At 43.9% G+C, this 15,540-nt stretch overlaps 1 protein-coding gene across 1 annotated transcript in view; it reads right to left on the bottom strand.

Moving 5' to 3' along the window:
- Positions 1–15,540, bottom strand: part of LOC110538919 (phospholipid-transporting ATPase IA) — a 231,317-nt gene that overhangs the window by 173,126 nt on the left and 42,651 nt on the right. Inside the window, 1 exon segment of the mRNA XM_090191385.1 lies at positions 13,030–13,128. Coding sequence (XP_090047511.1) covers positions 13,030–13,128 — 99 coding nt within the window.

Genomic DNA, 15,540 nt, shown 5'->3' with positions numbered 1-15,540 from the left:
ATTCAAACTCCTAAGAAATGAGGTGGTGTTTTTTGTTATAAAAGTAGTTATAGTATACTATTAAATTCAGTTATGTTACGTCTAATGTGATCTTGCAGACATACATTGCCTTCAGAAAGTATTCATACCCCTTGACTTATTCCACATTTTGTGTTACAGCCTGATTTCAAAATAGATAAAACATCATTTTTTTTCTCACCCATCTACACACTATACCCCATAATGACAAAGTGAAAACATGTTTTTAGAAATATTTTCAGATGTATAGAAAATTCAATACAGATATCTAATTTACAACCCACCATGAGTCAATACTTTGTAGAAGCACTTATGATAGTGTCACATTCCTTATAAAGATGAGACCAAGGCGCAGCGTGAGTAGATTTCCACATGTTTTTAATAAAACCGAAACTCAGCAAACCAAAACAAACAAGCACAAACGAAACGTGAAGCTATACGAATAGTGCAGACAGGCAACTAAACATAGAACAAGATCCCACAAACACCAAAGAGAAAATGGCTACCTAAATATGATCCCCAATCAGAGACAACGATAAACAGCTGCCTCTGATTGGGAACCATATCCGGCCCCCATAGTCATAAAAATCACCTAGACCTACAAAAACCCTAGACATTCAAAAAACCCTAGACAATACAAAAACTAGCGTACCCACCCTTGTCACGCCCTGATCTATCCAAAATATAAAGAAAACAGATATCAGGGTGTGACAGTACCCCCCCCCCCCCCCCCCCCCAAAGGTGCGGACTCCCGACCGCAAACCTGAACCTATAGGGGAGGGTCCGGGTGGGCATCTACCCTCGGTGGCGGCTCCGGTTCTGGACGCAGTCCCCACTCTTAACGCTGATCCCTCCGCCTTTGTAGAACCGGACCGTGGATCATCGCCGGAGGCCCCGGAATGTGGACCGTCGCCGGAGACCCCGGACTGTGGCCCGCGCCAGAGACCCCAGACTGTGGCCCGCAGCCGGAGACCCCGGACTGTGGACCGCAGCCGGAGACCCCTGACTGTGGACCGCAGCCGGAGACCCAGGACTGTGGACCGCCGTTGGAGGTTCTGGACTGTGGACCGCCGTTGGAGGTTCTGGACTGTGGACCGCCGTTGGAGGTTCCGGGACTGGGAAACGTCGCCGGAAGCTCTGGACTGGGAATTGTCGCCGGATGCTCTGGACTGGGAACTGTCGCCGGAAGCTCTGGACTGGGGAACTGTCGCCGGAAGCTCTGGACTGGGAACTGTCGCCGGAAGCTCTGGACTGGGAACTGTCGCCGGAAGCTCTGGACTGGGAACTGTCGCCGGAAGCTCTGGACTGGGAACTCTCACCGGAAGCTCTGGACTGGGAACTGTCGCCGGAAGCTCTGGGCTGGGAACTGTCGCCGGAAGCTCTGGACTGGGAACTGTCGCCGGAAGCTCTGGACTGTGGAGGCGCACTGGAGGCCTGGTGCGTTGGACGGGTACAGGTGACACCGGGCTGAAGACGCACCCCAGGGCGAGTGTGGAGAGGAGCCACAGAACGTACTGGACTTTGGAGGCACACTGGAGATCTGGAGCATAGAGCTGGCACAGTGCGTCCTGGCTGGATGCTCACTTGAGCCCGGCAAGTGAGGGGCGCTGGCACAGGACGCACAGGGCTGTGCAGGCGCACCGGAGACACAGTACGCAGAGCCGGCGCAGGATATCCTGGTCCAAGGAGGTGTACTGGAGACCAGGAGCGCTGAGCCGACCCCATCCGTCCTGGCTGGATGCTCATTCTAGCCCAGCAAATGCGAGGAGCTGGAATAGAGCGCACCGGGCTATGAATGCGAACTGGAGACACCGTGCGCATCACTGCGTAACACGGTGTCTGACCAGTCACATGCTCTCCACGGGCAGTTGGCTTAGGTCTAACCCCTGACTCTGCCAATCTGCCCGTGTTCCCCCCCAAACATTTTTTGGGGAGCTGCCTCTCGGGCTTCCGTGCTAGCCGTGTCCCCTCGTATCGTCACCTCCTGCGCTATCTCCACCTGCTTCCATGGCAGGGACTTGTCCCCTGCCATTACCACCTCCCAGGTCCAGGATGTCCTCCACTCATCTTTCTCCCGGGACCAGGATGTCCACTCCTCTTGAACACGCTGCTTGGTCTTTTTGTGGTGGGATCTTCTGTCACGTTCGTTATAAAGATGAGTTCCATATGTTTTTAATAAAACCGAAACTCAGCAAAACAAAACAAACAAGCACAAACGAAACGTGAAGCTATACGAAAAGTACAGACAGGCAACTAAACATAGAACAAGATCCCACAAACACCAAAGGGAAAATGGCTACCTACAGTGCCTTGCGAAAGTATTCGGCCCCCTTGAACTTTGCGACCTTTTGCCACATTTCAGGCTTCAAACATAAAGATATAAAACTGTATTTTTTTGTGAAGAATCAACAACAAGTGGGACACAATCATGAAGTGGAACGACGTTTATTGGATATTTCAAACTTTTTTAACAAATCAAAAACTGAAAAATTGGGCGTGCAAAATTATTCAGCCCCCTTAAGTTAATACTTTGTAGCGCCACCTTTTGCTGCGATTACAGCTGTAAGTCGCTTGGGGTATGTCTCTATCAGTTTTGCACATCGAGAGACTGACATTTTCTCCCATTCCTCCTTGCAAAACAGCTCGAGCTCAGTGAGGTTGGATGGAGAGCATTTGTGAACAGCAGTTTTCAGTTCTTTCCACAGATCTAAATTTAATCTATTTTAAATTCAGGCTGTAACAAAACAACATTTTGAAAAAGTCAAGGAGTGGGAATACTTTCTGAAGGGACTTTGATCTAACTTTATTAAATGATCACCAGTCTCCATTCATGTTCTGAAACGCTAAATGGAGAAATGCTGGTAGCCTATATAGAATTGTTCCACAAAAATGCGAGAAAGAGGAGACATTTATACTCATTATGATAATACATGAAGACCCATAGATAACATTTAATGTTCTAACAAAATGCCATATTAACAATCAAAAGGTCTGATGATGCAATTCAAAACGGCAAGAAAAGCGTCCCTTATCACAACTAAATTCTATCTTGATAAATCTAACGCATCCAATTAATATTGTCCATAAACATCCAGGCAGCTTTACAAAACTAAATATAGCCTACATATTAAAGCTTATTAACCTCTTGCGACGAGCAAACCCGTATCTGGGAGCGTAATCATAGCCTCAAATGCATTAGCATAACGCAGCGGACATAAATACCCCTAGAAACTTTTCCTATTCATGAAAATCGCAAATGAAATGAAATAAATATATTCAAACACAAGCCTAGCCTTTTGCTAACAACACTGTCATCTCAGATTTTCAAAATATGCGTTTCAGCCAACGCTAGACAAGCATTTATGTAAGTTTATCATGGCATAATGCTATGCTAGCTCTGCTGGCAGCAGGCAACATTTTCACGAAAATAAGAAAAGCAAAGCTTTGAAGAACTTCAGATGCTTTCACTCAGGAGACTCCCAGTTAGTTAGCAAATGTTCCTTTTTTCCAAAAATATTATTTTTGTAGGCGAAATAGCTCCCATTTCTTGGATGAGAAATCGACCGGAAAATGCTGCAACTATAATGCCAAACTTTTTTTTAAATTTGCTCCATAATATCAACATAAACACGGCAAACGTTGTTTAGGATCCATCCTCAAGGTGTTTTTAACATATATATTCGATAATATATCCGTCGAGGCAATTGGTTTCTCATAAGAAGCGATTGGAAAAATGGCTACCTCAGTATTTTACGTGAGATTTTCTGCGGGAGACACCATGTGACCGACCACATGCTATATATGGTCCCTTACAGCCATTCTTCAATGGAAATGCCTAAAAATACGTCACAATGCTGTTGACACCTTGGAGAATACGTGGAAAACGTAAGCTCATTCGTAGCTCATTCACAGCCATATAAGGAGTCATTGGCATGAGACAGTTTAAAAAAATGCGGCACTTCCAGGTTGGATTTTTATCTGGGTTTCGCCTGTAACATCAGTTCTGTGCAGTGTTTTCTTTCCAAAGCTGTCAATTATATGCATAGTCGAGCATCTTTTCGTGACAAAATATCTTGTTTAAAACGGGAACGTTTTCATCCCAAAATTTTAATAGCGCCCCCTAATGCATAACTGGGTAAAAAAATAAAGGATATCAAGTCAAATCGACGCCGACATCAAAATTCGAATAAACGCCGCTTTAACTGACCACGGCTCAAATGCAAACAATGTCAGATAAATCCTACAGATAATACTGCATGGAAATAAAAGGCATACAATCAAAGGGATTACTCATCAAGGACCTACTGTATGTAAGTCCAACAAAAATCAATGAAACAATGGCAAAAAAATCACTAAGTACTAAAGGAAAATCTACACTTTCGCAAACTAACTTCCTTCGACGATAAAGGTGAAACCGACCATCACCCCTGGTGAGACAAAACCGCGAAAACCGCAAATTTACCTGTGGTAAATTCCACTGACTGGACATGATTTGGAAGAGGCACACACCTGTCTATATAAGGTCCCACAGTTGACAGTGCAACTCAGATGAGGTCGAAGGAATTGTCTGTGTAGCTCCGAAACAGATTGTTTCAAGGTACAGATCTGGGGGAAGGGAACCAAAACATTTCGGTAGCATTGAAGTTCCCCAAGAACACAGTGGCCTCCATTCTTAAATGGAAGAAGTTTGGAACCACCAAAATCTTCCTAGAGCTGGCCACCCAGCCAAACTGAGCAAAGGGTGAGAAGTGCCTTGGTCAGGGTGACCAAGAACCCGATGGTCACTCTGACAGAGCTCTAGAGTTCCTCCCAGAAGGACAACCATCTCTACAGCACTCCCTATCAGGCCTTTATAGTAGAGTGGCCAAACAGAAGCCACTCCTCAGTAAAAAGGACTCTCAAACCATGAGAAACTAGATGCTCTGGTCTGATGAAACAAGATTGAACTCTTTGGCCTGAATGCAAAACGTCACGTCAGGAGGAAACCAGGCACCGCTCATCACCTGGCCAATACCATCCCTACGTTGAAGCATGGTGGTGGCAGCATCATGCTGTGGGGATGTTTTCCAGCAGCAGGGACTGGGAGACTAGTCAGATTCGAGGAAAAGATGAACAGAGAAAAGTACAGCAAGATCCTTGATAAACACCTACTCCAGAGTGCTCAAGACCTCAAAATGGGGTGAAGGTTCACCTTCCAACAGGACAACGACCCTAAGCACACAGCCAAAACAATGCAGGAGTGGCATCAAGACAAGTCTCTGAATGTCCTTGACTGGCCCAGCCAGAGCCCAGACTTGAACCTGATAGAACATCTCCAGAGACCGGAAAACAGCTATCCAGCAACACTCCCCATCCAACCTGACAGAGCTTTAGAGGATCTGCAGAGAAGAATGGGAGAAACACCCCATATACAGGTGTGCCAAGCGTGTAGTGTCATACCCAAGACTCAACGCTGTACTCACTGCTAAAGGAATTCAGTTTACCGTTTTATCTGTGGATTAATTGTTGGAGTAGAGGACCTTGTGCATTTCAGGTAAAATATCAACCCAATGTTTTTATACCAGGACAAATTACCTAGCAACAGCAAGCTAGCTACATTTCCATAAATGTGTTATGCTTTTCGATCTGTCCCCAAATTAATATAATTGGTTCAGAGTTTGTTTTGATATTTCAATCTGTGTGTCTGGTGTGGGGGTACAAAATCAACATGCGCGCGTCCGGTTTGGTCAGCATGTAAGAGTTTTGCACACCTGGGTTGTACAATATTTGCACATTATTATTTAAACAATTCTTCAAGCTCTGTCAAGTTGGTTGTGCACAGTAGACTTGGTGTCCAATCAGAGGCACAAAAACCTATGAAAACAAGAACTCATTACTTTCTCTGTTAAATCTAATGAGACCCTGCTGTAAACCAAGGCAACAACAACAGATGATCAACATCAATTTGCCATGGATCCAACATGGATCCAGACACAACAGTATTGACCTGCATCGCATGCGCTATCACAACAGCTGTTCATCACTTGACTTTCATTTGGAAAATTCCTTCCTAGATCCGATAATGATACCAAAGCGTAACTAATCAGCTGGACACCAAATGCACATCCAAGAAGTATTATGCATAATTACTGAAGAACATGTTAATGACCGTATCGATTTAGGTTAAGTGTCAAGGTAAGGTGATTCTTTCGGTTAGAAGCATTCGATTTTGCAATACATTATTTGGGAATTGTGTGCCGATGAAAACTATTTTTACCCCTAACATAAGGAGACACGGGAAACCCATGAGGCGGTGCACAAAATGTTACATAGTTGAACTGCATTTCTGACATTTGAGATACAAAAAAACTGTCTGACAGCTCGATCCAGGATTTTTTTTTACAATTATTATTATGTTTATGTACTTTTACCCCTTTTTCTCCCCAATTTCTCCCCAATTTTGTGATATGTAGTTACAGTCTTGTCCCATCTCTGCAGCTCCCATACGGACTCGGGAGAGGTGAAGGTCCAAAACACAACCCTGCTTCTTGACACACTGACACAGGAAACACCGTCCAGCTGGCAACCGAAGTCAGCTTGCAGGCGCCTGGCCCACCACAAGGAGTTGCTAGAGCACGATGGGACAAGGAAATCCCGTTCGGCAAAACCCTCCCCTAACACGGACGACGCTGGGCCAATTGTGCACCGCCTCATGGGTTTCCCGGTCATGGCCGGCTGTGACACAGCCTGCGATCGAACCTGGGTCTGTATTGACGCCTCAAGCACTGTGATGCAGTGCATTAGACCGCTGCGCCACTTGTGAGCCCAGGTACAGAATTCTTACAGGGTTCAAGTTCAATGTCTAATTGAACGGATTAATTCTTAATATAACAACAACTTACACTGCCATATATACAAGGACCCCTGGGATAATGTACATTTGCTGAAGCATTATGACAACTAATCAACAGTGGTAGGGGTTTAACTGAGCCGGGCTTGGGTCATTGATAAGTCATTGTCTCAAAGCATCCTAATAATGCTGTGAAAGGATCCAGTAACCCAAATGATTGGGGTAGATACCATCCTCCATATAAAACAAGCTTTGTTTCCCGAAGGCATCAAAATTATAAATAAATGTTATACCCCACAGAGCTTCAATAGTCTCGTAGCCAGTTATGGAGGTTCAAAAGTCTGAGGAAACGTGCAATACCACGATTTAGGGAGGCCAGATATTATGGGGTGTTTGTTGGTGTCAAGTAGAGACCCAATCAGTTCTTTAAAATCCATCTTCAGCTGTTCTGAGCTTCAGTTCAAAATATAATTGAATCCCACATTAACTATGATGGAATCAATTTCCTGATGCTGGTTTAAAATGTTTGGGAGCAGCTTATTGATGTCCTGATGCAGGTTTAACATGTTTGGGAGCGGCTTGTTGATGTCTTCTACTTGTGCTCCTGGATAGCACAAAGTTTTTGCTCCAGGGGCTGAGACATTTCTCATCGTTGAACTGCCCAATGCAACGGCCGGAGAGGGGATACAGATATCCGCCCATTGCTACCCCTCACACAATTCGTTGAACCTTTCAAGGGCCCACGAGAAGCAGGACAGCGTACGCTGCTCCCAGCGATAGGTCCAGACCTCCCACAGCAGGCAGTGCCCCGTCAGATCCAGAGAGAGGGAAAGGAGCCATAAAAAGGAGCCATTGATATAACTGCCCTGAATGCCTCAGCTGATCCTCCAGCTATTGTATGAAGTAATAATTTTCCTATGAACCAGAGCTATATTGTTAGCATTGATACCAACACAGTTCGTGGCAAAAATGTATACCAAAACTGTTAGGAATTGACAATTTCCCCCAAGGCCTAAAAGTGGACTGAACACACCGCGTCATGATTGCCAAAATATACCACGACCCCGAGAAGGAAAAGATTCTGCGCCTGTCTTGCCAGCAATTCCCACCATCATTAACATATACCCAGACTACACTGCTGAGGTAACCAAGCAGCGCCAGGCCATTGATGGAGCTAGGAAGACATTTTGAGATGCGGGAATCAGACACTGCCTCCTCTTCCTTGCTCGGCTAATTCTTACCCATCGTATGGTAAACACCTGGGACCGATAGGGCCGTCCCGAGTAGCTGTTCACCGTGATCGGTAGGCCGGATTATCCCAACGTTTTCAGATATGACAGCGCTGTCAGAGTCCTACAGGTGGGTAAAACTGCACCTGACCGATTTCCCTGTTACGGTAGGGACATATTGACTACATCGTTTGGCTCAATTCAGTTATTTTATAAGAGCGTATGTTGTAGACATAAGGGTGAGGGGGCCCAGTCGGACCACCTGAAGGTACGCTAATTTAGTTTCATTATAAATTAGTTAGCAAGCCTATGTCTCCCCGCAGTGTCCAGCAGTTCCACAGTGTTTATGGGGGAATAAATATTCCACTTTGTTTGGGGAAGTGGACGGGGGAGGGAGGTGGAGAATGTTTTTCTTGTGTTTTTCATTTGTCCGTTGCTCTTTACATTTTGCGCCACCCCTACTGCTACAATTCTAATGTATTTGAGGACCAAATAATTATTTCCTTTGGCTACTGAATTTGAAAAGAGGAAAAGCTTTTTCCCATTTGAAAACTTTCTGGAGATGTTATGTTTCTACAAGAAACTGACATAAAGTGCAATGGAGATTAAATTGTAGTTGGGTTTCACAGATTTATCAATCAACTATTTCATCCAAGGCCAGAGGTGTAGCCATATTATTTCGAAAAACCGTCCCTTCAAACTAGAGGTCGACCGATTATCATTTTTCAACGCAGATACCGAATTTTGGAGGACCAAAAAAAAGCCGATACCGATTAATCGGACGATTTTAATATATACAGTCGTGGCCAAAAGTTTTGAGAATGACACAAATATTAATTTTCACAAAGTCTGCTGCCTCAGTTTGTATGATGGCAATTTGCATATACTCCAGAATGTCATATAGAGTCATCAGATGAATTACAATTAATTGCAAAGTCCCTCTTTGCCATGCAAATGAACTGAATCAAAAAAAAAAAACGTTTCCACTGCATTTCAGCCCTGCCACAAAAGGACCAGCTGACATCATGTCAGTGATTCTCTCGTTAACACAGGTGTGAGTGTTGACGAGGACAAGGCTGGAGATCACTCTGTCATGCTGATTGAGTTCGAATAACAGACTGGGAGCTTCAAAAGGAGGGTGGTGCTTGGAATCATTGTTCTTCCAATGTCAACCAAGGTTACCTGCAAGGAAACACGTGCCGTCATCATTGCTTTGCACAAAAAGGGCTTCACAGGAAAGGATATTGCTGCCAGTAAGATTACACCTAAATCAACCATTTATCGGATCATCAAGAACTTCAAGGAGAGTGGTTCAATTGTTGTGAAGAAGGCTTCAGGGCGCCCAAGAAAGTCCAGCAAGCGCCAGGACCGTCTCCTGAAGTTGATTCAGCTGCGGGATCGGGGCATCACCAGTACAGAGCTTGCTCAGGAATGGTAGCAGGCAGGTGTGAGTGCATCTGGAGGATGGCCTGGTGTCAAGATGGGCAGCAAAGGAGCCACTTCTCTCCAGGAAAAACATCAGGGACATACTGATATTCTGCAAAAGGTACAGGGATTGGACTGCTGAGGACTGGGGTAAAGTCATTTTCTCTGAGGAATCCCCTTTCTGATTGTTTGGGGCATCCGGAAAAAAAGCTTGTTCGGAGAAGACAAGGTGAGCGCTACAATCAGTCCTGTGTCATGCCAACAGTAAAGCATCCTGAGACCATTCATTTATGGGGTTGCTTCTCAGCCAAGGGAGTGGGGCTCACTCACAAACTTGCCTAAGAACACAGCCATGAATAAAGAGTGGTACCAACACATCCTCCGAGAGCAACTTCTCCCAACTATCCAGGAACAGTTTGGTGACGAACAATTCCTTTTCCAGCATGATGGAGCACCTTGCCATAAAGCAAAAGTGATAACTAAGTGGCTTGGGGAACAAAACATCAATATTTTGGATCCATGGCCAGGAAACCCCCCAGACCTTAATCCCATTGACAACTTCTGGTCAATCCTCAAGAGGTGGGTGGACAAACAAAAACCTCCAAGCATTGATTATGCAAGAATGGGCTGCCATCAGTCAGGATGTGGCCCAGAAGTTAACTGACAGCATGCCAGGGCGGATTGCAGAGGTCTTGAAAAAGAAGGGTCAACACTGCAAATATTGACCCTTTTAACTTCATGTAATTGTCAATAAAAGCCTTTGACACTTATGAAATCCTTGTAATTATACTTCAGTATTCAATAGTGACATCTGACAAAAATATCTAAAAACACTGAAGCAGCAGACTTTGTGGAAATTAATATTTGTGTCATTCTCAAAACTTTTGGCCACGACTGTACAGTTGAAGACGGAAGTTTACATGCACGTAGGTTGGAGTCATTAAAACTCGTTTTTCAACCACTCCACTAATTTCTTGTTAACAAACTACAGTTTGGCAAGTCGGTTAGGACATCTACTTTGTGCACAAGTACTTTTTCCAACAATTGTTTACAGACGGATTATATCACTTATAATTCACTTTATCACAATTCCAGTGGGTCAGAAGTTTACATACACTAAGTTGACAGTGCCTGTAAACAGCTTGGAAAATTACACAAAATTATGTCATGGCTTTAGAAGCTTCTGATAGGCTAATTGACATCATTTGAGTCAATTGGAGGTGTACCTGTGAATGTATTTCAAGGCGTACCTTCAAACTCAGTGCCTCTTTGCTTGACATCATGGGAAAATCAAAAGAAATCAGCCTCAGAAAACAATTTGTAGACCTCCACAAGTCTGGTTCATCCTTGGGAGCAATTTCCAAACGCCTGACGGTACCACGTTCATCTGTACAAATAATAGTATGCAAGCATAAACACCATGGGATCACGCAGCCAACATAACGCTCAGGAAGGAGACTCATTGTCTCCTAGAGATGAACGTATTTGGTGCGAAAAGAGCAAATCAATCCCAGAACAACAGCAAAGGACCTTGAAGATGCTGGAGAAACAGGTACAAACGTATCTATTTCCACAGTAAAACGAGTCCTATATCGACATAACCTGAAAGGTCGCTCAGCAAGGAAGAAGCCACTGCTCCAAAACCACCATTAAAAAGCCAGACTATGGTTTGCACATGGGGACAAAAGATTATACTTTTTGGAGAAATGTCCTCTGGTCTGATGAAACAAAAATATAACTGTTTGGCCATAATGACCATCGTTATGTTTGGAGGAAAGGGGGGGATGCAGGCCTCCCGGTGGCGTAGTGGTCTAAGGCACCAGAGATTCTGGGTTCCGAGCCCAGGCTCTGTTGCAGCCGGCCGCGACCGGGAGGTCCATGGGGCGACGTCCGGGTTAAGGGAGGGTTTGGCCGCCAGGGATATCCTTGTCTCATCGCGAACTAGCGACTCCTGTGGTGGGCCGGGCGCAATGCACGCTGACCAGATCGCCAGGTGTACGGTGTTTCCTCCGACACATTGGTGCGGCTGGCTTCCGGGTTGGATGTGCATTGTGTCAAGAAGTAGTTGTTTGGGTTGTGTTGGGTTGTGTTTCGGAGGACGCATGTGTCTCGACCTTCGCCTCTCCCGAGTCCGTACGGGAGTTGCAGTGATGAGACAAGACTAACTACTACCATTTGGATACCACGAAATTGGGGAGAAAAAAAGAGAGAAATAGAAAAAAAGAAAAAGGGGGATGCTTGTAAGCTGAAGAACACCATCCCAACCGTGAAGCATGCGGGTGGCAGCATCATGTTGTGGGGGTGCTTTGCTGCAGGAGGGACTGGTGCACTTCACAAAATAGATGGCACCATGAGGTAGGACAATTATGTGGATATATTGAAGCAACATCTCAAGACATCAGTTTAAGCTTGGTCACAAATGGGTCTTCCAAATGGACAATGACCCCAAGCATACTTCCAAAGTTGTGGCAAAAATGGCTTAAGGACAAAGTTAAGGTATTGGAGTGGCCATCACAAAGCCCTGACCTCAATCCTATAGAAAATTTGTGGTCAGAACTGAAAAAGCGTATGCGAGCAAGGAGGCCTACAAACCTGACTCAGTTACACCAACTCTGTCAGGAGGAATGGGACAAAAAACATCCAACTTATTGTGGGAAGCTTGTGGAAGGCTACCCGAAACGTTTGAGCCAAGTTGAACAATTTAAAGGCAATGCTACCAAATACTAATTGAGTGAGTTTAAATGTATTTGGCTAAGGTGTATGTAAACTTCTGACTTCAGCCTTATATACTGTACTCTAAACTATGCCACTGTATCTTAGTCCAATGCCGCTCTGACATAAATGTATGTATATTCTTTATCCATTCCTTACTTAGATTTATGTGTATATGTTGTGAAACTGTTAGATATTACTTGTTAGATATTACAACCCTTTCGCTACACCCGCAATAACATCTGCTAAACACGTGTATGTGACCAATAACATTTGATTTGATTTTGATATACTGCCATTGAAATGCTCTACCAAGATACATGACAGGGTTATAAATGCTTTGTGAAACATCAATTGAATATGATTTATAAGGCCTTTATTAAGCTGTGGTTATGCCATGCTTTACAAAGAACATGTTTGTCATATTTGACATAGTGGGTTATGTCACATTTGACATTGGTGGTTATGTCACATAGTTATGCCACGTTTATGAACCCTTTATAATGCATGACACATGGTTATATATGATTAGTAACACATTTATGTACTGTTTATGAAGGCTTTATGAAGCCTTTATAAGCTGCACATAATTTAAAGCGGGACCAGGCATTGATGTCAGAGGTGTCAAAGGGGCAGTTTGAGTTGAGTGTTGGTAGTGGTCCCGTAGTGTTCAGTGGTGTTCCCCTAGTGTTCAGTGTTGGTAGTGTTCCCCTAGTGTTCAGTGTTGGTAGTGGTCCCGTAGTGTTCAGTGGTGTTCCCCTAGTGTTCAGTGTTGGTAGTGTTCCCTAGTGTTCTGTGTTGTTAATGTTTCCTCACCAGATCCTCAATGAACTCCTTGACTGCTGCCACCACCAGGATGAAAAGTAGGGGCACCAGGGTAGTCCAGCGACCAGTGGGTGAGACATCCGGAATTTGCTGAAAGGAAAAGCACACGTCCCAGTATTAAAACAATGAAATGATTACTGAATCACATAGGATATGTCCCAAAAGGCACCTTATTCCATTTATAGTGTTTATAGTGACCCATAGGCTTTTTGAATAAATGCCTGCACTGCAAATTGACCGCAAGAATCCCAAACAGAAAGTATTTGACAAAAACTATTTCAAACCTTGATTACATTGGGATATGATCACATATACACCTCTATGTATGGGAATACTTGGGAACAGATTTCCTGAATTAAAAATCACTTTGAAATGATTTCCTGGTGATTGTATACAGTATATTATGTCTAACAACAGATTATTAAACTATACAGTACCAGTCAAAAGTTTGGACACACCTATTATTTCAAGGGTTTTTCTTTATTTGTACTATTTTCTACATTGTAGAATAATAGTGAAGACGTCAAAACTATGAAATAACACATATGGAATCATGTAGTAACCAAAAAAAGTGTTAAACAAATCAAAATATATTTTATATTTGAGATTCTTCAAAGTAGCCACCCTTTGCCTTGATGTCAGCTTTGCGTACTCTTGCCATTCTCTCAACCAGCTTCACCTGGAATGCTTTTCCAACAGTCTTGAAGAAGTTCCCACATATGCAGAGCACTTGTAGGCTGCTTTTCCTTCACTCTGCGGTCCAACTATTCACAAAACATTGGGTGATCGGGTCGGGTGATTGTGGAGGCCAGGTCTTTGGTCAAATAACCCTAACACAGAGGCCAGGGGACACTGGAGGGTGCATCTGTCACTCATTCAGTCAGTGTTTGCGTCTCAAATGGCACCTTCTTCCCTATAGATGGGTTGGTTGTTTCGCAACAAAACCGACTAGTGCACAACTATGGTGCAAAACAGACAGGGTTGGCTTAGATTGTTGTGTTGGGAACTGACTTTTAAACTTGCAAATATTAAATATCCTTATTCATGGCACCGAAAGAGAGAGGGGAATGTAATGATGTTTACATTCTAACAGGATTTGTTATTGTCAGACATCCTATGGGAGGAGAAGAGACACAGTCTGGTTGTGTTGACAGCCATGACAGCCGTGAGTTGGGGAAGAGTGAGGAATTTGGGCAGAGGTCAGGTTACATGAAGTGAGGAAGAACATATCACTAATCTTCTGGATAGCAATAGAGGTGTATTGGCTGTTCAGATGTGTAAGTAGGGGATCAGCATATGGGAAAGGGTTAAATATCAGTGCTTGTGTGAATATGTTCTTTGTCTGATGCAGCTGTAAAACCCAGTGGGTGAATTAACATGGTTTAAGCTTTACTAATTGTTCGTTCAATTTTACAAGGTTAATTTAGAACCTAACGGTTGACAACATGTACAGTGCCTTGCGAAAGTATTCGGCCCCCTTGAACTTTGCGACCTTTTGCCACATTTCAGGCTTCAAACATAAAGATATAAAACTGTATTTTTTTGTGAAGAATCAACAACAAGTGGGACACAATCATGAAGTGGAACGACATTTATTGGATATTTCAAACTTTTTTAACAAATCAAAAACTGAAAAATTGGGCGTGCAAAATTATTCAGCCCCTTCACTTTCAGTGCAGCAAACTCTCTCCAGAAGTTCAGTGAGGATCTCTGAATGATCCAATGTTGACCTAAATGACTAATGAGTATAAATACAATCCACCTGTGTGTAATCAAGTCTCCGTATAAATGCACCTGCACTGTGATAGTCTCAGAGGTCCGTTAAAAGCGCAGAGAGCATCATGAAGAACAAGGAACACACCAGGCAGGTCCGAGATACTGTTGTGAAGAAGTTTAAAGCCGGATTTGGATACAAAAAGATTTCCCAAGCTTTAAACATCCCAAGGAGCACTGTGCAAGCATTGTATTGAAATGGAAGGAGTATCAGACCACTGCAAATCTACCAAGACTTGGCCGTCCCTCTAAACTTTCAGCTCATACAAGGAGAAGACTGATCAGAGATGCAGCCAAGAGGCCCATGATCACTCTGGATGAACTGCAGAGATCTACAGCTGAGGTGGGAGACTCTGTCCATAGGACAACAATCAGTCATATATTCCACAAATCTGGCCTTTATGGAAGAGTGGCAAGAAGAAAGCCATTTCTTAAAGATATCCATAAAAAGTGTTGTTTAAAGTTTGCTACAAGCCACCTGGAAGACACACCAAACATGTGGAAGAAGGTGCTCTGGTCAGATGAAACCAAAATTGAACTTTTTGGCAACGAAGCAAAACGTTATGTTTGGCGTAAAAACAACACAGCTTGAACACACCATCCCCACTGTCAAACATGGTGGTGGCAGCATCATGGTTTGGGCCTGCTTTTCTTCAGCAGGGACAGGGAAGATGGTTAAAATTGATGGGAAGATGGATGGAGCCAAATACAGGACCATTCTGGAAGAAA

This window comes from Oncorhynchus mykiss, chromosome 12 (genome assembly GCF_057628025.1).
Source record: "Oncorhynchus mykiss isolate SJ-2025 chromosome 12, ASM5762802v1, whole genome shotgun sequence".
Taxonomy (NCBI): Eukaryota; Metazoa; Chordata; class Actinopteri; order Salmoniformes; family Salmonidae; genus Oncorhynchus; species Oncorhynchus mykiss.
The sequence above is the reverse complement of the archived record's forward strand: the minus strand, read 5'-3'. Positions and strand labels throughout refer to the sequence as shown.